We start from the raw sequence: 20,714 nt of genomic DNA, 5'->3' as shown, positions 1-20,714 counted from the left end.
GGCAAAAAGTATAAATTTTCAATATACAATATGTTTCTGCAATCATAGATAATGGTAGATATGAAATGCTTGCAGATAATTCTAAGGAATACCCTCTCTCTTGATATACCCAGTAGACACCACTATGAACTCCACTGTATTGTGGGGCTGTGATATCTCATCACCATTGGTATCTTCAGATTCGAACGCTTTGTCGCCCTGCTTTATTGCGTTTATTCAGTTTGTTCTTAGTTCAAGCATTGTGATATCGGGCTCTGTTCAGTTACTCAAATATTCAAAGAAGTCCACTTATGGCAGAATAGGGGTACTCACCCCGCATCAGAAACTAAAGGTTACGTTGGTTGGATTGCTTTTTATCTTGGTGTCCATATTATTCTCTAAATGCCTTACCAATAGTGTCTTGCTATATCGGGTTTCCTATTTTACCTCCCTGTTTAATTTGATTATCGTGATTTTTCCGTTGCATATTTTGGAAGTGTCGAAAAGCCATATCCCTACAGCCACGTTGCTATTCTATTGGCCATCACAATTCTTGATTTTTTTAGCTATCAATGTTCAACAAGTATTGTCAAAACATCATCAAATTTTCCCCAGATTGTCCACTTCCGAGAGAGTAATCTTTGTTTCTCTTCCACTTATTTCAGGACTCATTTTCATTTTGGAATACCTGCATTATAAGCCAAATAAAGAATTTTACAGCTCGACAGATGCTGAAAAGGTCTTCCTTTCAGAACCTGATGTCTTCTCTAAGCTGTCTTTTTCCTGGATGAATAAACTTCTGCAGTTGGCCTACGACCAAGGGGGGTTAGAACAACAAGATTTGCCACCTCCACCAAGGATTGTTTCCACCGAATACAATGCACCTAGATTATTATCCAACTGGAACAAGGAGTTACACAAGGAAAATCCTTCTTTGATGCTAGCTTTGATGAAAACATTCGGTTTGGGTGTGCTAGGTGCACTGACGTTTGATATGGCGGAATCCATCGTTTCCTTTATTCAACCTTTACTATTGAGAAAACTCATCCAGTTTTTCAAAACTGAAGACGAAAATCCTTTGATTATTAAAGGATTGACTATTTCTATATTGATGTTCCTTACGAACCTTGCAAGTACTGCCTTCTACAACCAATACATGATAATGACAGTTGAAGTTTCACAAGGTTGTAAAGCTGCATTGATGAACATAATTTACAATAAGGCAATGCGATTAGCTTTCAACGAAAGGAATAGCAGGTCTACAGGTGATATCATCAACCACGTCTCTGTGGATGTCTCGAGAATCGAATCATTGGCTTCATATGTACAAACCATGGTTAGTGCACCCACAAGGCTAGTTTTATGTTTGTGGTCTCTATATTGGTTACTGGGAAAATCTACATTTATAGGAATCATAACTATGGCGATTATGATCCCTTTAAACACGTTTCTTGTCAAATCTTTAAGATCCTTTCATAAGGAGCAAATGAAACTCAAAGATAAGAGAACTAGTTTTGTTGCGGAGATATTGCAGAATGTTAAATCCATTAAGTTATATGCATGGGAGGAACCAATGTTGGAGAAATTGAAGATCTTGAGAGACGATAAAGAGTTGAGTAATTTAAACAAAATTGGTATTCTGTCTGCGGGAATAAACTTTGCTTGGACCTGTGTTCCATTCTTTGTGTCATGCTCCACCTTTGCAATGTTTGCTTACATCTCCGATATCCCATTGTCTCCAGAGATTGTTTTCCCTGCTTTGTCACTATTTGATTTATTGTCCGATCCTATATTTGCTATTCCTTCATTAATCACTGCTCTCATTGAATGCAATGTCTCTTTGACAAGAATTGTGTCCTTCCTAAGAGCAGATGAAATGGATACTGATCTAGTGACCAAATTACCAACCGTCAGCACTGTTGGTAAACAGACGGTGTTTATTGATAATGCAACGTTTCTATGGAACAAACCCCCACAGCAGAGATATAAAGATAACGATAACTGCGAAGACGAGGAGGAATCTATTGAAGGTACTAAAGCTCCCGCCTTGAGAAACATAAATTTCCAAGCTAAAAAAGGAGACTTGATCTGTGTGCTAGGAAAAGTTGGATCAGGTAAATCTACTCTTTTGAGATGTATTTTGGGTGAATTATATATGGTTCCATCACACCGTGACGTGAAGCCGACTATTGAGTTTGCAGGCTCTGTTGCTTATTGCTCTCAGGTTCCATGGATTCTTAATGCAACATTCAAGCAGAACATTATATTTGGGCATAAATATGACGAAGATTTCTATAATAAAACTATAAGTGTTTGCCAGTTACTACCCGATTTAGAAATTCTACCAGATGGCCATGAAACATTAGTTGGTGAGAAAGGTATCAGTTTATCAGGTGGTCAAAAAGCTAGACTCTCACTTGCTCGTGCAATATATGCCAGAGCTGATGTTTACCTTTTGGATGATGTTCTGAGTGCGGTTGATGCCCATGTTGGACAGAAATTGATTGACTGTGTATTAGGTAAGAATGGTATTCTAAGATCAAAAACTAGAATACTCTGTACTAACTCAATCAAAGTGTTGGATCAAGCGGATGACATATATCTAATAAAAGACAACACTTTGGTTCAGTCAGGATCAATTGACAAAATCTTGAATGACAAATCTAGCGAGATTTACAAATTAATTCAAGATTATGGATTCAATGAAGAATCGAATGTTGAAAAGGGGGACTATAAATCAAGTTCCGAATCTCCGACATTAGATGACCCTCAGCTGACAACAGATGTATTAGAGGAGGGTGAATACGAAGGTGTTGGACCTCTTGGCGTTAACTTCGACGAAAATACCGGTGAAGAACTAATTCGATTTGAGAATAAAACATCTGGTAATCTAGAGGAGGCAGAGATTTCGACCCTAAAAGCCGCTAGCGTGGCGTCTTACAAAGTTGTTATTGATGATATTGAAAGAAGGATGAACCAAACTGAGGAGAAAAAGGAAAAAGGTCATGTGAAGTGGTCGATTTTTAAAGAGTATGCCAATGCCTGTTCTTATTCAGGTATCATAATAACTTTGTCATTTGTGGTTATCACTGTTGGTTTGTCAATATGCAGTAACTACTGGCTAATGCATTGGTCTGAAGATAATATTAAGAACGGTTCCAACAAGAACGTTTTCAAGTATGTTGGCATTTACGCATTATTGGGTATTGGATCAGGATTTTTCACATTGATTAGAGCAATGTGCATGTGGACACTATGTTCAATTAGGGCATCTAAAAAGCTACATTCGGATATGGCTAAATCGGTCTTGAATTCGCCATTACAATTTTTTGAAACCACACCACTAGGTAGAATATTGAACAGATTCAGTCAGGATATGAGAAAAATAGATAGTGCATTACCAAGAGTTTTTTCAGCGTTGTTCAGTTCGATAGTTAAAACTATATTCACATTAATCATTATTGGATACAACATGCCATTCTTCGTTGTCATTATCATATTCCTTTCGTTTATTTACAGCTACTATCAAAAGTACTACATTAATACTATTAGAGATTTGAAAAGAATTATGAGTATCTCAAAGAGTCCGATTCTTGCGCTTATCCAAGAAAGTTTAAACGGGTGTGATACAATTAGAGCATATCGACAAATTTCCAGATTTTCATTTATAAATTCGGCTAACATAGACAATAACCAAGTTTCGTCTTATTGTTATAAGTCAACTAACAGATGGTTGTCCACGAGGCTACAATTTATTGGATCATTGATCACACTAAGTACCTCATTTTTGGCACTTAGTACACTTTATTCTAACCACAGAATGAGCTCTGGTCTAATTGGGTTGATTATGAGTTATGCGATCAGGGTGACATCCTCGTTGAGCTTTATTGTTAGAAGATCAGTTGAGATTGAGAGTGATGTTATCTGTTGTGAACGTATATTTGAATACTGCAAGTTAAAACCAGAGTGCGACGAAGATAAATATAAAGATAAATTGATTATACCACCAAATGACTGGCCAAGGGAGGGTACAATTGAATTCAACGACTTCTCTACAAAATATAGGGAGAACTTAGATCCGGTTCTAAAGAAAATCAGCTTCTCTATTTTGAACAGAGAGAAAATAGGTATTGTTGGCAGGACCGGTGCAGGAAAATCTTCGTTAGTATTGTCGATTTTCCGACTTATCGAGCCAATCAGTGGCAATATCACTATTGATGGAATCAACACAAGCTATCTTAGATTGCACGATTTGCGTAAGAAGCTTTCAATCATACCGCAAGATGCACAATGCATCGAAGGTACAGTTAGGTACAATTTGGATCCACTTGGTGAATACGATGACACACAAATTTGGGAAGCCTTACGTATGTCAAGATTAGAGGAGCACATACACAAGATGTCTAGCGATCAAAATAAAATGAAAGATCCATTGGACTGTTTGATTACTGAGAGTGGAGGTAATTTATCCGTTGGACAGCGTCAATTGGTATGTCTCGCACGAGTTCTACTCAAGACCCAAAAGGGGTCTCACTCGAAGGAGTGTCCTTCCAAGATCTTGATCTTGGATGAGGCTACTAGTAGTATTGACACAGAAACAGATAATGTTATCCAGCAAACAATCAGAACCAGATGTGACCACCTGACAATTCTTACTATTGCACATCGTCTCAACACAATTATGGACAGTGACCGTATTTTAGTATTAGACAATGGTGAGATAGCTGAATTTGCCAGCCCAAATGAGTTACTTTCGAACCCACAGTCTCAATTCTACAACATGTGTGTAGACGGTGGGTATATTAATGATGCTTGATTCCTGCTATAAATATAAACCCCATGTGTATCTGTAAATACTCTATATTATGGAAGACCCGGTCACCTCATCTGCCCTTCACTCTAAACAACCCTCCTATCGTCCCATCATTTCCGATATTTCCACTCTCGAGTTTTTCCCCATAGCCCCCATTCCCCGCGATTTTTTTTTCGTTTCCCCGGAAAAAGTTGTGCAATACAGCGTGCAGCATCGGAACAATGGGGGAAAAACAAATCCTGTGGTGCAGAAATTACACGTAATGCTTATTTAATGGGATATTTCCACTACTTTTAACGTGACTGTCGGATTAATTGTGGGAACGGCGCTTCGTGTGTTTATCTAGTTTAAGGAGAGGGCGTAGTTGATTGTATACAAGGTTGCCGTAGATCTCACAGCAAGTACTAACAAAGGTCTTGTGGTTGTGGAAACCAAGAGAAGGGTTTGTTTATTTTTTGTACAAAGGACCTGGCCATTCTGTGTGGGACGATATTTACAAGGTTAATTAATTGTAGGAATATTTCCTGCGACCGGAATCGCATAGAACTAGGTCACCCCACATAAAAGTGGTGGGGGGAAAACGAAAGCTTGTTTTTCCTCAACGAAAGCGCAGACGTCTATATAAAGCGGGTGGATGTTCCGAGTAGGTTGTTTCCCGCCACGTTGCAACTGTAAATATCCTGAAGTCCACTACACACACAACAACAACAACAACAACTTTTAACACATTATGACAAACTCCAAACTAGATTTATACACTGAAAAGCTTCACAAAGACTTTCATGTCTCTACTGTTAGCTTGCACAAGATTATTGACTATTTCATCGAAGAACTGGACAGAGGTTTACAGGATGGTACCGATCCATTGGGTATTCCAATGAATGTTGCTTGGGTCATGGAATACCCAACAGGTGACGAAACGGGCGACTACCTAGCTCTGGATATGGGAGGTACCAATTTGAGGGTCGTTATTGTCCATTTGAAGGGTAAAGGTCAGATGGAAACGGATCAAGCTTTCTACAAATTACCAGACGGTATTCGTACGGTCAAGGATAGAAACGTTCTGTTTGATTTTATGGCAGAAAAACTAGATCAATTCTTGAAGGATAAACACCCTGAAGGCATTCCAGAAAACAAGGTCTTCCCATTAGGGTTTACTTTTTCTTACCCGGCAACCCAGAGCCGTATCAACTCCGGTGTCTTACAAAGATGGACTAAAGGTTTTGATATTCCAGGCGTTGAAGGTGAAGATGTTGTTCCTTTGTTAACTGAAAAGTTAAAGGAAAGAAATGTTCCAATTAAGATTGTTGCTTTGATCAACGATACCTGTGGTACTTTAGTTGCTTCTAGATATGTTGATCCTTTGACTGAAATGGGTTGTATCTTTGGTACGGGTGTTAACGGTGCTTACTACGAAAAAGTATCAAATATTACCAAATACAAAGGTAGATTCCCTAAGGATATTCCTGAGGATTCCCCAATGCTGATCAACTGTGAGTACGGTTCCTTTGACAATGCACATAAGGTTATCCCACGTACTAGATTTGATATTACTATCGACGAAACTTCCCCAAGACCTGGCCAGCAAACTTTTGAGAAAATGACGGCAGGATTCTACTTGGGTGATTTGTTAAGGTTGACACTATTGGAAGCTTACACTGAAGGTATCACCTTTGAAGATGCGCCTGCTGAATTTGTCAAGTGTCTCAATACTCCACAGTGTATTGACGCTTCCTTTCTTTCTCGTATAGAACTTGACGAGTCTGATGATTTGGTCACTGCTAAAAAGTTATTTGCAGATGAATTCAAGTATCCTAATGCAACGACGGACGAAGTTAAATTTGCCAAGGCTGCTGCCCAATTGATCAGCAACAGAGCTGCAAGATTGTCAATCTGTGGTGTTGCTGCTGTTTGTAAGAAACGTGGCTACAAGAAATGTCATATTGCAGCTGATGGCTCTGTTTACCTGAAATATCCTAACTTTGCTAGTCGTGCAGCCGAAGGCCTTGCTGACGTTTTTGGTTGGGGCCACGAAATGCCACAAAGTGAACATCCTATTAGAATTGTCACTGCCTTGGATGGTTCTGGTGTTGGTGCTGCCATTATTGCTGCACTTGCTCACAAGAGGGAAGTTGCGGGCCTCTCCCTAGGTTTAGAAGATTAAACTGTATATATGGTTGAATAAATGCTTTCCTAGTATCATATATTAGTTGTTTTTATGTAACGCTTTTGTAATGACTTAATTTCTCTTTCTAGAAAAAATAAAGGAATGACGAAAAAAAAAATGAAAGTTACATTACGTTGGGTAACAACGACAAAGCATCTCCAATGCAGACGCAATTTTCATGGGTGAGAGTAAGTCGTTATCTTTGATCCATTCTTCTTTCTGCCTAACTGTCTCATTTTCTGTCAGATCTAGTTTTTCTTATGAAAGCCACTTATGAATCGCACTTTGGAAGATATCGTACCAACCAGAAACGTCCTAAGCATATCCTCACATGTTGTGCATGGTCACGTGGGGAATGATTCTATTCAATTCCCCCTAAATTTAAGAAATTGGAATGTTGATACAATTAATACGACAAATTTGTCAAACCATGCAGGACATGGGAAACTAAAAGGATCAAAAACAGATTCGAATACAATCAGTGATATTTTCCAAGGTTTGAAAGATCAAACTATGTTAAAGGATTACGATGCGTTGATAGTCGGATATGTTGCAAGCGAATCCAATTTAGATGTTTTATGGAACGAAATCCTGCCTGCATTCAATGGCAAAGAAATTGTGGTAATGGATCCAATATTGGGGGACAATGGAAGGGTATACGTTGACCCAAAAATCCCCGCTAGATACGAGCATTTTTTATCATTAAATAAGTACAAAATTGATGTACTAACGCCCAATGGGTTTGAAATGGAACAATTAACAGGTGTTAAGATTGCCTCATGGGATTCTCTTTCGAAGTCACTTGACATTTTTTTCAAAAAGTACTCCTCAATCAGAAATGTGGTTGTTACTTCTGTAGATATCAGTGGTTCATTATATTGTATTGGCAGTGATGCCAAGAGCACGTTTTATTACAAAGTAGATGAAATCGATGCTCTCTTTTCTGGCTCTGGTGATTTATTTTTGGGATTACTGACAGATGAATATTTCAATACCAGGAAACTTTCAGACGCTTTGGGTAAAACAGTTTCAGTCGTCGAGTCAGTTCTGAAATTGAGTTATGCTATCGTGTCCAATGAATCCAAAACTCAGAAACTTGTCAATGGTAAGCTCTACATTCCAGATTTGAAACTAATAGAAAGCAGAAAGCTTATTACATCTAAAGTTGAGGACATTAGTGTTAACTTTATATAAAAACTGTAGACTATTATACATTAGATTTTCGACATACCACCGTATATTCATGAAATAAGTTCAGTTTCCAAGTCAGAAAACGCATCCCCACTATCGTCGTTCAACGAATCATTTTCCTCTTTGTTTTTCTCTGTCTGCTTCTCATTTCTTTCTGTCTGCTTCTCATTTCTTTCTGCCTGCTCCTTATTTCTCAGCTTTTGCATGTTCAGCTTTGCAAATGCAATTAACTCCATATACTGCCCACTATTCTGTCGATTCCATGAAACGTGCTCTTTCTTCTGTCGTTTGATGGTATTTTCGTCGGCATTTATAGGCGGGGAATCTCTCCCACTTTTCAGATTAGCCTTCCTATCATTTAGAGCTTCCCATTTCCGTAATTTATCTATTAATAATCTCTCCGAAACCGGGTGGATTGAATCTAAATTGGAATTATACAAATTGATATATTCTCTCATACGATTTTCAAGTTCTGTTTTGTTACCATTGACTGGTAACTTCAATGAATTCATTTTTTCTTTTAATTTATTGAACGACAATGAAGTATCTAAATTAGGCAGTCTCTTTTTCTTTCTAATCTTGCTGTTTTGTAGTTGTACATTTTCAGGAATATTGTTTGTAACGTTAGTTTTGATTTTAAAATATCCTACAACATTGTTAGGACTATTTCGTACAGATTTTGTTTCTTTGCTACTCGGTTGAGCATTGCCCAAACATTCTTCAATGTGTTTTTCTTGTAATTCATTAACATTCATGCATGTCCCACAAACAGGACACTCAGCTAATTGTTCACTGCTCGACGATGCAGTCTCCAAGGCCTCCGCATTCTCACTTATCCTATTAAGTTCCTCCTTTATTGAAGGTCCATCTTCGTCAACAGAATCTTCTATTTGGTCAATTTGTAATGACTCGATCAAACTCGGTCTTTTGTTTTCAAACCACCTGACAATACTGTCAAGCAACAAAACCTTTCTTAGCCCACTTTCATAAGTTTCCTCTGAACATATTGGGCACTTGTTCGTGTTCGAAATAGTCCTTCTAATACACATAGAACAAAATATATGATCACAGGTAGTCAAAACTGGAGCTTGAAGAAATTCTTTACAAATTTGGCATCTCATTAAAGAATCAAGATTGGCCAAATCTGGGTACTTTGTATTTTTCCAGTCACTCGGATCAGAAACATCCTCCCACACATCTGGAACTATGCCAACCATATGAAAGCACTTTTAACACAACTCTTATTGATTTCTTGGTGAACTGATTATCCCCATAGAGAGAGAAACAAAGAGAGAGAGAGAGAGAGAAAGAAAGAGAAAGAAAGAAAGAGAGAGAGGAAAAAAATGTATACTATAAAATCTGATATATTTGAATAACCCCTACGCGTTACAAATCAAATTGGTTATGCTGTTTTCATGATCAATAGCACCCTGTTTTTTTTACCACTACTGATATTTTCTATACACCCTTTACTTATCAAAATAGTATTCTATTTCATCGAATATATTTTTCAAATTCACATCTTCGAACAAATCGAAAAACAAACTATCTACCTCCGGCTCCTGAGTGGCAAAACCATCATTGTCGTTCAAGCAAATATGTAACGGTTTTGACCCGCTTGGAGTGGGAGCCTGTGTACCATGGCATCTGTTTCCAGGTGCTGTATTTTCATCCATTTCTTTCATAATTCTTTCTGCTGGGACTAGATGATCCAATTTACCTTCTTTTAAATGCTTTTTAATAATGTTTCTGGTCATTTCTTTCAAGTTCTCTGAATTCTTGGTAATGTCAAATGTGACACATGAGCTGCTTTTGATGTATGAATATAAAAAATAGATACCAAGCAAAAAAATTTTTGCAACAATAAAAGAATTGTAATCCGCAACTAAAGATGGCACCATGATAGATTTCTGGTAGATATTGGTCAACATAGAAGCCAGGTCTAAGGGGTTAAACTTTTGTTCAATGTAGTTCAATATTGGCGCATGTTTCACCGGATCATAATTAATCAACGCATTCTCCATAGCTGAGATGTCATATACAGGCATTTCGGGCAGCTTGAAGGATTCGGATGTGGGAACTGTGGTTGATAGACCCAAATTTTCTCTCTTGCATATATCCTCTTCTATGACTGCGTCGAGATATCCTAGATTTTTGATACCTACCCAGTATGAAAATACTTGGCGAATGTAAAGAATGAACTTTTCACTCGGATTTGATTGTATTATCCTGAATAAGGTGGTTAATCCCAGGAGAGATGATAGTCGGTACTTCTCTTTCAGTTCATTTCTAAGTTGAGATATTATACGCATGTTTCTCTGGTCTTCTAAGATTCCACTAGGGAAAATTGAGCTTATATTCTTTTCATTCAGTATCAGACATAAGTGGGTTGTTAGACGTGATAAACTATCGAGGATCTGGATTTTCATGTTCAAAATGCCCCATTTACGTTCATCCTTCAAATAAACATCTAGGTTTTCAAAACTTTCATAAAGGGATAATGATTTCGAGAGAATATTTATCTGATCCAATGCTTCAGTTAAGGTGACTTTCTTCTGTGAAAACAACAAATTTGCGTGACTTCTGGCTGTGTTAATATAAGAGCTAAAGCATTTATCAAAGGGGGTATTCATTTCATAAAAGCCATGAGAGTACCTATCATCTATACAGGGTGGAATTTCCATAGTGTAAGAGTAATTTGCATCCGTGACTAACAAATAGTTCCAGAGAGCCTTGAGTGAGTCGAGTGGAACAGCCTTAAAAAACGATACGTTTTCGGAACTTCCTTCCTTTTTCAAGTAAGGAACATCGTCTCTATCAACATAGAATATTCGATCAATGTCAAAATGGATACCCTGCTCTTTACTAATATTTAGTGCAGATTCAAAAAGTGGATACGAATTTTGACGAGCCATTCCATCGCTTTGCTCATCACCAAACACTAACAATGATAATCTCAAGTTTAGCAATGTATATACCACAAAGATAGAAGTCTTTCTTCTATAATTGGAAGCGTTTAATAAGAGTAATGTCACTCTATTGAAGTCATTCTTTTCAGAATTCAGTGGAAAATTAAATGCCATATGATCGCATTTACTGAATATATTTGTCAATGCCACCAATGAGGTAATAAATGCAATCAAGGAATATTCAAATGCCTTTTTGGGTTTCTTAAACGTTATCCCGTCTTGCTTTACAATGAAGTAAGTATGGAAAATGAGGTGAACAGCACCCATTGGTATGTAAGAATTGAAAAGGAACTCATTGAGATGTAGGTTAAAATAATTCAAACGCTCAAGGATGGCATAGTAGTTTTGGCAAATCAACTTATCAATCATTTCATTATAACTGGAAAACATCTCATTCGAATTAGTCCAAAGGTTAGTTATTACAGGTTGTGAAGTATTTCTTGTCCAGTTTCTGTCCTTCCAAAGTTTTCTTTCACTATCTATTAATCTGAAAAATGACATTAACACCTGAAAAGAGTGTGATCCCCCCTTGCGAAACTTATTTGCATGTGACATGCATCGAGCTTGTGTCCTCGACGGTTTTCTGAACACAGTAATGTCAGAAATTATGCTGAAAGGATAGTTTAACACAGTCTCATCGTCTTTATAACTTTCTGCCATATTGGCTTCTGAAAGTGGGCTCACATTTTTCGATGTATACACACTGGCCTTCTTTCGGGGAATTGGTTTCGTTATCCTACTACTAACGTAATCATATATGCATTCATCTTCTCTATGTGATTTGATGCAGTTATTACAAGGCGTGCCACGATCACATTTGACTTTTCTCCGCTTGCAAACCTGGCAGACTAGAGTGGCACGGTTTCTCTGCTTCCTTGTATCTGACATTTCTGGTATTTTCCTTGACTGGTCTTACTACTTGCATATATGTGGCTCAACGAGAATGTGATTGTGAATAGTTAAAGTAAGTAGAGAAAAAAAAAACATCCAGCCTCGGAATTAAGAGGCACGATCTCAAAAGTGGAGGAAAATTGTTTCGGAGATTATTTATTAGCCTATTGGTCTATTGTTTTATAGTAAGTTCACACTATATAGAAACTGCCATCAACATCTCCTATTGCCTAGTGACTCCAGTAAATTTGGCGGGACTATATTCGTGATCCAGGATGGTGGGGACGTAATAAAAGACCAGGAAAGCTTGGGAGTCTCTTCACTTGTATAAGTATATTCCCAAGCATGTAGATGCATATAACTATCAGCACGAAAATTGTCATCAAAATAGTTGATATGATTGCAATTTAAGCATCTGCTTTCCTTTTTAAACTTGCTCATCCTCTCCTCCATCTTTTTTATATATTCACCTCTCAAAGCGTTAAACTGGTCTCTATTGGGTAGCCCAGTCATTTTGTCTTTTAAAATACCCATCACTCCATATAATGGATCATTCACTATATGAAAGCCCTCATTCCTCAAATGCTGACGAATCTGATGTTTTCTTCCAGTGAATATCTCTCCTAATAAAATACTTGTGTCTGTCTTAGCGTCGTAGTAAACAAACTTGAAGGTGGACTTGGCATGCTGGATTCTACTTACTCCACCATTCTCATACTTTTTACAAACATCAACATCAACTATTGGATCTTCACAAGTCTTTACCTCATTTCCAAATTTTCCATGGACATGTATGAGATATCTTTTGGTTATATTTTCTTTAGTTTCAATTAACTTTGAGATTTCACCACATTTAACTTTGTTTTTGGCAAATATGACTATCCCAGACGTCTCCTTATCAATCCGATGACAAGGCCACAAACTTGGAAAAATTTCCAACGTTTCTGGATTGTACAAAGACTTACCGGGGCTACATCTCTTCTTAGAAAGTAAAAATTGTAAGGTGTTGAACCGATACGACATACCACTAGGATGAACGGGAATACCTGAAGGCTTGTTAACCACCAATAGATCCTTACTTTCATGGATAATATCGAATGATTCGATGTGGGGGATTTTAAGTTCGTGTATACATGCATAATTGGCAATTACATCAGATTTTTTCAACTTAAAATCTTTCAAATCCTCCCCTTTGATGGTGACGAATTCAACAACAGAATTCTTCTTCAAAGATTTGTGAGCCTTCTTAGAGATTTTCAGCCCATTGGTCTTTGCACAAACCCTCATCGGTATTGGCCTTTCTACCCATAACTTTCCTTCTTCAATTTGTTTCTTGAAGAAATCCACGTTTCTACCTATAAAATTCTTTTGTAAATACTCTAGTACTGTGTATGTATTCTTACTTTTAAGTTTATCGATAGTGAAGTATGTTAGCTTGGTATAAGGTGCAACGTATTGGAAGCCATCTTTTTGAAGAAACATTGGCGGATTAGGAGATGGGGATATTGCGGGTATTTCTTGCACCAGTTCTTCGTTCAGAATCTTCACAGCTTTTTGCCTTAGTGGAATGGAAGAGGTAAAGTAAGTTCTCACTATGTGTAATTCTAACCTGACCATGCTAAGATCTTTTGAGTAGAAGCAGCTGAATCCCCTACGTCATTTACACTTAAAAATAAATTCTATGTGCATATCTCAGGTAAACTCGAAATTCCTTTTTGGTGACAGATGCACAAGATTACACCTATTTTCTCAAATATTTTCATGTTATTTATATTTAGCTTTGTTTTCGTACTTATTCTTATATAGTTGTCCTGCAGTTAGAGCCAAGATATGGAAACCCCAATAGCTCACCATAGACGTTCAAGGGTACCCCCACTTCCCGAACTGTTTTTATTTTTATAGTGCATCAGACACCCAACAATTTTCATCAATTTGGTATGATCAAGTTCAACTTCTGCATCAAACGTTATACGACCCGAGCCAGGCTCTATTCTATGTACAGTTTCATTCACTACTTTGATGGTTGCCCTAATGTGTAACTTGTAATCAACATCTTCAATGAACTTAGTATCATCTTCGGGATCTTCATCTACACCTTCCCCACCAGCCTTTGCCTTCAATGGCTGGACATACTTGTTAATATTAGAGGGAAGTGTAGGAACATCAATTTCTCGATATTTTAATATCGGATGAAACCACGATTTCCGAAAATCAAGCTCTACACCTTCAACGGCCAATTTATTATACTCCACGGTAACATTGAAATTTTCATAATCACCCAACGTAATTGGTAATCCAAAATACTCCCTAATATCGTGGTTCATGTTCAACCTTCTGCTAAGGTTAGTCTTGGCAACCTCCTTCAACATATCAACATCAACGTTTTCAAAGCCCTTCGCCCTCTCCAACGGAACTGACGAGTTGACATACAACGGGAAAAAAACTGGGCGATCCTGCTTTGTTTCGTATACAATATACCCAAGACCAAAGACAAACATAGGAATGAAAACAACACCCAATTTAAGAAAAGAAACCCACCACGGGGATCTGTAGGTGATCGGCAAAGGTGTGGAAACAGAAGAGCTCTCCTGCAGAATTCCCGATCCTTTTTGAATACGATCTCGCTCTTCTTCAGTTAATGTGTTCTTAGGAATAGGCCTGGTACTTTTAAAAGAAGGTGGTATGTTCAACCTTGACTTGGGACTACCATGTGTTTTAGATTCCTTGGAGAGATTGTTGTATGATAGCCGTGATAAAGAAAACGGCCGGGAAAAATGCAGCGGACCAGCATTTAGAGACCTTTCAGATATACTTATATATTTAATCGGCATTCGCATCATTTGAGACCTTGTCTTCAAGATCACGTTCCTTTTAGTGGGAAGTATTTTGAAAGGAACTAAGATGTTCAAATAATCCATTCATGTCTCTGCGGATCATTTTTTTTTTTTTTTTTAATAAAGGGACATTTTTCTTGCGCATCATTGCTACATTTTTACACTTGTGATATTACAAGTGAAGGTCCCCTGTTTAGAGTAGAGATGGAGACGGATAAAGCACAAGTAGCAAGTTGTTATTGTTCTCTGACCATTTCTCAAAAAGCTTAGAAAGGAATATGTCAGAGAGTGGTGTTGATGGATTGAAACCGCTGAAGTTAGCTACGAAAGAAACTATATCTTCGAAATCGTCACCCTTGTTTGAATGGGAAACAGTCGATACCTGGGTTGACGACGATTTTGATGCAGAAGAATTACTAAAGGGTCCATCGAACTTATCCGAAAGACTTCCGCAAGTAGACTCCAGCTTGTTAAAGGAACCAAAGGCTAATCGTAAAAGTCATAGACAAAGGGACATGCAAAATAAAGAACATCACCGAGATGACAAATATAATACTAGTAACAACACTAGTAGAACCAGCCGTAAATTAAATGAACAGAAAGAAGAAAGTAGGAATGCCAACAGAAGAAGAAGAAGTAAAGAATTACACGCACCGATACGTGATTTCGGCAAGAGTATCAGTAAGCAACCGGAGCCTGTATCATTTGATAAATACAGAACCCCTATCCCCAAAGGCCCTGCTAAATTGAGGGAGAAAGGAGAAATAAGACGTCGTAGAAGTCTAGATGATGATATATCCCCGGAGCAACTAGCCAAAGAAATGGCTAGGTTGATGCCCGTTGTAGGCTGGAAACCGGATATCAGCGATCACCTAGATGATCAAGGTAAAAAGCAGAACATATCGAAGAAACACACACCACAGAAAACCAAAAAATCTACCAATATCCAGCGAATCCACTATACGGAAGGAAGTCATGCATCGAGGCCGTCGTCGCCAGGAGAAAACAAAATTGCTTCCAGATGGGCAGATGCGAAAGTTGACGTTACGAACGCCTCGCATGGAACAGCGGCTAATCAAGGAAGTACCAGGGACAGGGACAGTTACAGAAAGAAGAAAATTGCGGAAAAGTTGGATTGGGACCAGGGTATCCAGAGACGGAAGGGTGAGAAGGACCTAGACAGGGAGGATGAGACCACGGAAAAAAGAGCCGACAGGTCTCTGGATGCCGCTGAAAATCATACCTCGCATGAACACTTTAGCTACGAAAACGGTAATGGCTTAACAAAGGACTCATCCCTTCCCTCTAGATGGGCTTGAAGGCGTAGTACATTATATAAGCCTGTGTAGACAAACAAATACTTCTATGAGGTTACAACCCGAGTTCCGACTACTCAATTAGGAAACTATTTCTGTAACGTTGATTCATGTAGCTGTCTGTCAGCGCGCATGCCTAATTGGGAAAAACACCATAATTCTCAATTTTCATTGGCCAGCCCTTTAATGTGGGTCGTTTTTCATACAATTTCGCCTTTCGCTTAGCATTAAAAAACTAAACTTCTACTCACTGGACGTGGTGTGTATTTTGTTTCTGACAAGGTAGAGGTGTCGACAAACAAGAAGGTATGTATAAAGGATGGCAACCATTGGGAAAATGTTGGAAGCCGAATATGAATTGTCCACTTCACCTGGCAGACTAGTTTTATTTTTGTTTTCGGATGATTTGAGGATGGAATCCCTCATTTCCAAACATCGCAAACACTTGAGAGAATTATACAAACACAGCATCTCTATATCACTATCATGACACTGGTGAAGTGTGACAATTATCATTCAACTGGGGGAGCTCTGTATTCCATTGCATGCTATTGTATTTCTTTGCATTCTCATGTATTTTGTGTTTTCAGCATTGCAGAAGCTGATTTACCGATATTCACATCATATGAGTATACCCTCCCCTTAGAGAAACAATACTAACACCCGTCTCCTCAAATATCAATGTAGAATGGCTAACCCACAAAGAATCATTGAATTACAAAAGTACTACCAAACAACTACCAAGCCTCTTTGGAGATCCCATCCAAATGCAAAGTTAGTTCTGATCCCATACTTTGCAGCTTTCACTGTCTCGCTAGGTGCAGCTCTTTTCTTCACAGGTAGAGCAGCTTTCGGTATCAAGCCACAAAAATAAGTGCTATAGTGCAAGGTTTACAAGCCAAATTCCATATGATTAATTCCACTACATTATACTTTATTTCTCCTTTTATTCTTTTTATTCATATTATTATAGTAGGTTTATCTTCGTTATAATAAACATCTATTTATTTTTGAGCCCTTGATGCGCTCCCCAGAATGACCGCTGGGGTTCCATTTAGCTTAAAAGTGCTGAGTAAAACACCTGTTCTCCGTAACTGAACCGCCGTATAAGATCATAAAAATTTAAAAAGAAAAATTATTGGAGTCAAGTCAAAGGCAGAAGTTTAATTTTTTTTAATTGACATGATTCATAACTCTAAAAGTGACTATTTTTCCTAATCTTTTCAAGTGCATTTGTTTGGACACAGTGGCATAGGAGCTAGTGTTGGATATTTGTGTTCCTTACAAGATACACTAATTGCATAATGGCGGATGAAAATGGGGTCCAGAAGAAGAGGAGAAGAGCTCACACAAGAGCTTCCAAAGCTTGTACATTTTGTAGACAACAGAAAACAAGATGCTTACGCTCGGATGAAAGTGTTGCCTGTCTACGGTGTTTATCTCTGAAGCTGGATTGCTCATTATTGTCAGAAACGGGCCGTAGGAATGAATTCCCCATTCTCAATGTGAATCTCAATTCGAATCATAATAATTCCATTAATCCTGTCACACAGCTGTCATCACAGCCGGTGACACGTCAATCAAGTTTATCTTATTCCAAACTCCCGTCTCCGCAGCCATCCCAATATCAATACGAGCAATCCAACTCTAATCACATCTTCCCATCCCTGGCTAGCACGTTACAGAATAACCCTTATGAACGTCAGCCGCAATTTCATCCCAAGTATAATGACCCAGTTCACCATCAATTTTTCTACAACAATCCTATACCCCCAACATCTACACATCGATTATCCCAATCTTTTGTATCATCCCACTCTCCATCACAGAACTACCAACAGAACAATTGCCATTCTACTCCAACAGTTAATCACATGTCATCAATAAACGATGCTGAATTTGATCCTAGGAGTACAAAAATTGACTCTATTGATTCTACTGTCAAACAAATATTACATTTATTGAGGAGCGATAACAGGATGTTGACTTCAATCAGTGAATCAGATAAAGATATTTCCAGTGATGAAGCTCTACTGAAGCTTTTACCGATATTATCGACTCCAATAAATAATACTAACATACCTAATCAGTCTTTATCATTTTCTCCTATTAGTTTCCTTAATCTGTCAACAGAAATTTCTGGCACAGAACAGGCGATCTCCTTGCCATTATGCATTCAACAGCAATTGTATCCATTACATTCTTTCCGCCCAATTTATCAGGATATAATCACTACCAAAATATTAACATTCAATCAAGCAGTTCAGTTGGTAGATATTTTCCGTGATAGATATGGTCGGTGGTTATCTTTTCCACCGTTGATATCTACAAGGAAGTTAATTATTAGGCTGCGGAAACGGTGTCCTTTATTATTAACTCTTGCCTGTTTATTGAGCTTAAAATATGGCGACCCTTTATTAAAGCAGAAAATATGGTATAAGCTGAATAAAATTGTCTGCAAAGAAATTCATTGGCTAAACTCAACATATTCAGGAAGTCTTGAAGAGCTTCAATGTCTAGTTATCCTGGGTGCATATTGTATTGGTTTGAGCGATTTGACTACCGACGAAATTGAAAATGGAAACCCAATACTATTGCTTGATGGATGGCACTTATCTGGTGTGGGCTTGACTTTATTTGAAAAAATTAACCATTATGGGTTTGGTGATCAAATGTACGGTCCCGAAGTCGAGTCTCAATGGAAGGCTAATAATGAGGAAATGAAGGAGAAGGTCAGCTCAAATTTGAACGTCCAGAATCTCTATAATGCATCGGGGAGTGGCAATAAAATAGTTGGCAGAAATACTGCAAATGATAACGATGATGATGATGATGTTATCAATCGTTCTGGAGAAGGCGAATATGAGGAACAGGGAAGTGATGTGTACGATGATGAAAATGATGATGACGAAGATGACGAGTATGAGGATAACGAAGAGTTCAATTTTCTTACACTCCATAGAATCTGGAACACCTTAGTTTTGGTACACCTGGCGTATTGTCTATTTTATGGTCGTCGGTCCTGGATAAGCATCGAAAGACTGAAGCCCGTCGAAGTGTCGGATATCTCAAGTGCCACAAATTTTGATTTTAGGATTATAGGTGAAATCCACATATATCTCATTTGTTATAGGTTCTTATTTGAAGATGAACCATATAGACTATTAAGAAAAGGTATCAATTTGTGGTTGGAAAGATGGCAAGATACCTTTGGACAAGCTTCAAATCAGTTTGTTGAAATCGATTATCATTTTGTGGAGATCCTTGTGAAAATCAAAAGCTTAAAGCTGGACCCTCATACTTTTTTCAATATGAATTTCAACAACTTGAAGGAATTGACTGAGTTAAGAAAGCATGCCCTGGCGATTCTTTATTTGATTGATTCAGTTAACGACGATTCATATTTTGCGTTCCTCAGTGATCAGATACACATGATGGTTTTCTATGCCACAGATATCTTAATATCTACAATGTCTGCTATAAACAAGCTGGAAAAGGAGAGCCACGTTAGTCCAAGTGAAACACTGGACAACTCACAAGTCAATAGAGACATATTAAACCTAATATTTAGATTTAGGACTGTTGCTACCACAAAAAATGATACATTTTACAAGTATTATTCCATACTTGAAAGAAACTACGACTCTAAACTACGTGAACCTGCTGTTTTGTAATTTTATAGTATATGTACACTAACACTGGGCATTGTCCTTGCGATCTGTCTCCTGACATACTTTGCGTCATGTTTAGTAGCCACTTACTCTGAGAAATAATTCCTTTTTTTTTAGGTACAAAAAATAGAATCACCTCTGAAAAAAATCTCCATTCCTCCCCATGATGCTGTTAAAACATTTGATTGCAAAAATCCAATTAGTAAGTTATCACCTTTGACCGAGACAAGGTATTGCATATTATGATATTTCCTTTTCGCATATGCACTGACATTCCTTGATGGAAATTTCATGTTTTAGGGACTGGAGAATATACGTAGCATGTGGAGTGATAAAAGAACCTGTGTCAACTAGATCGTTCAATACACTAGAAATAGCTAGTAGTAGGAAACTTAAATTTTTTTTGAAGTGTTACAGTCAGGATAACTCCATCTTTAACTTGCTTGTCCCATGCAAAATACAGGACAGCTTAGTCTTGTAAAATCTTATTTGACTTCTAGAAAGATTCACATGCCGACTTTATGGAGCTTTTGATAACCACCTCGTTTTAGACAGTCTGGAAGAAATGCACCACTTCCCACGACTGAAATACTACGCTTAATCCATTCTTACTTCTATTGACTCATTCTTTAATCATTCAGTCTTTTTCTACATTCATAGTTCAGGACGGCTACATTTTTGAAAAAAATTTCGGTTGGTACTACACTAAATGAATTCCAATCAGACTGACATGCAAATCGAATTAGTTTTGAATATCACAGAACCTCCCAAAAGAAGGACTCCAAAACTAGGTATGTTGTCATCATAGGTATATAATCCACACACGCACATTTGTCCTCTGACAAAGAAAGCAGTGAAGAATTGAAGCACCAGTGAGATGCAA

General features: G+C 37.8%; 10 protein-coding genes across 10 annotated transcripts; 6 read left to right on the top strand and 4 right to left on the bottom strand.

The window, feature by feature from the left end:
- Positions 1–124: 124 nt before the first annotated feature.
- On the top strand, positions 125–4,795 carry C5L36_0D05260 (uncharacterized protein; the record flags this gene model as incomplete). Its single annotated transcript, XM_029467417.1, has 1 exon — positions 125–4,795. One exon carries the CDS (start codon positions 125–127, stop codon positions 4,793–4,795), a length of 4,671 nt encoding a protein of 1,556 aa, XP_029323277.1.
- Positions 4,796–5,522: 727 nt separating this feature from the next.
- C5L36_0D05250 (uncharacterized protein) lies at positions 5,523–6,956 on the top strand (the record flags this gene model as incomplete). Its single annotated transcript, XM_029467416.1, has 1 exon — positions 5,523–6,956. The coding sequence occupies one exon, from the start codon at positions 5,523–5,525 to the stop codon at positions 6,954–6,956; it is 1,434 nt and encodes a 477-aa protein (XP_029323276.1).
- A 276-nt stretch (positions 6,957–7,232) lies between these two features.
- Positions 7,233–8,153, top strand: C5L36_0D05240 (uncharacterized protein; the record flags this gene model as incomplete). Its single annotated transcript, XM_029467415.1, has 1 exon — positions 7,233–8,153. The coding sequence occupies one exon, from the start codon at positions 7,233–7,235 to the stop codon at positions 8,151–8,153; it is 921 nt and encodes a 306-aa protein (XP_029323275.1).
- A 47-nt stretch (positions 8,154–8,200) lies between these two features.
- On the bottom strand, positions 8,201–9,367 carry C5L36_0D05230 (uncharacterized protein; the record flags this gene model as incomplete). The annotated part of the gene is made up of 1 exon (XM_029467414.1): positions 8,201–9,367. The coding sequence occupies one exon, from the start codon at positions 9,365–9,367 to the stop codon at positions 8,201–8,203; it is 1,167 nt and encodes a 388-aa protein (XP_029323274.1).
- Positions 9,368–9,619: 252 nt separating this feature from the next.
- C5L36_0D05220 (uncharacterized protein) lies at positions 9,620–12,007 on the bottom strand (the record flags this gene model as incomplete). Its single annotated transcript, XM_029467413.1, has 1 exon — positions 9,620–12,007. One exon carries the CDS (start codon positions 12,005–12,007, stop codon positions 9,620–9,622), a length of 2,388 nt encoding a protein of 795 aa, XP_029323273.1.
- A 216-nt stretch (positions 12,008–12,223) lies between these two features.
- C5L36_0D05210 (uncharacterized protein) lies at positions 12,224–13,627 on the bottom strand (the record flags this gene model as incomplete). Its single annotated transcript, XM_029467412.1, has 1 exon — positions 12,224–13,627. The coding sequence occupies one exon, from the start codon at positions 13,625–13,627 to the stop codon at positions 12,224–12,226; it is 1,404 nt and encodes a 467-aa protein (XP_029323272.1).
- A 230-nt stretch (positions 13,628–13,857) lies between these two features.
- Positions 13,858–14,928, bottom strand: C5L36_0D05200 (uncharacterized protein; the record flags this gene model as incomplete). The annotated part of the gene is made up of 1 exon (XM_029467411.1): positions 13,858–14,928. One exon carries the CDS (start codon positions 14,926–14,928, stop codon positions 13,858–13,860), a length of 1,071 nt encoding a protein of 356 aa, XP_029323271.1.
- Positions 14,929–15,122: 194 nt separating this feature from the next.
- On the top strand, positions 15,123–16,163 carry C5L36_0D05190 (uncharacterized protein; the record flags this gene model as incomplete). Its single annotated transcript, XM_029467410.1, has 1 exon — positions 15,123–16,163. The coding sequence occupies one exon, from the start codon at positions 15,123–15,125 to the stop codon at positions 16,161–16,163; it is 1,041 nt and encodes a 346-aa protein (XP_029323270.1).
- A 685-nt stretch (positions 16,164–16,848) lies between these two features.
- Positions 16,849–17,034, top strand: C5L36_0D05180 (uncharacterized protein; the record flags this gene model as incomplete). The annotated part of the gene is made up of 1 exon (XM_029467409.1): positions 16,849–17,034. One exon carries the CDS (start codon positions 16,849–16,851, stop codon positions 17,032–17,034), a length of 186 nt encoding a protein of 61 aa, XP_029323269.1.
- A 430-nt stretch (positions 17,035–17,464) lies between these two features.
- On the top strand, positions 17,465–19,834 carry C5L36_0D05170 (uncharacterized protein; the record flags this gene model as incomplete). Its single annotated transcript, XM_029467408.1, has 1 exon — positions 17,465–19,834. The coding sequence occupies one exon, from the start codon at positions 17,465–17,467 to the stop codon at positions 19,832–19,834; it is 2,370 nt and encodes a 789-aa protein (XP_029323268.1).
- Positions 19,835–20,714: the final 880 nt, after the last annotated feature.

The sequence above is a fragment of the Pichia kudriavzevii genome, chromosome 4 (assembly GCF_003054445.1).
Source record: "Pichia kudriavzevii chromosome 4, complete sequence".
In the NCBI taxonomy this organism is placed as follows: domain Eukaryota; kingdom Fungi; phylum Ascomycota; class Pichiomycetes; order Pichiales; family Pichiaceae; genus Pichia; species Pichia kudriavzevii.
This window is presented reverse-complemented; position numbering and strand designations above follow the sequence as displayed.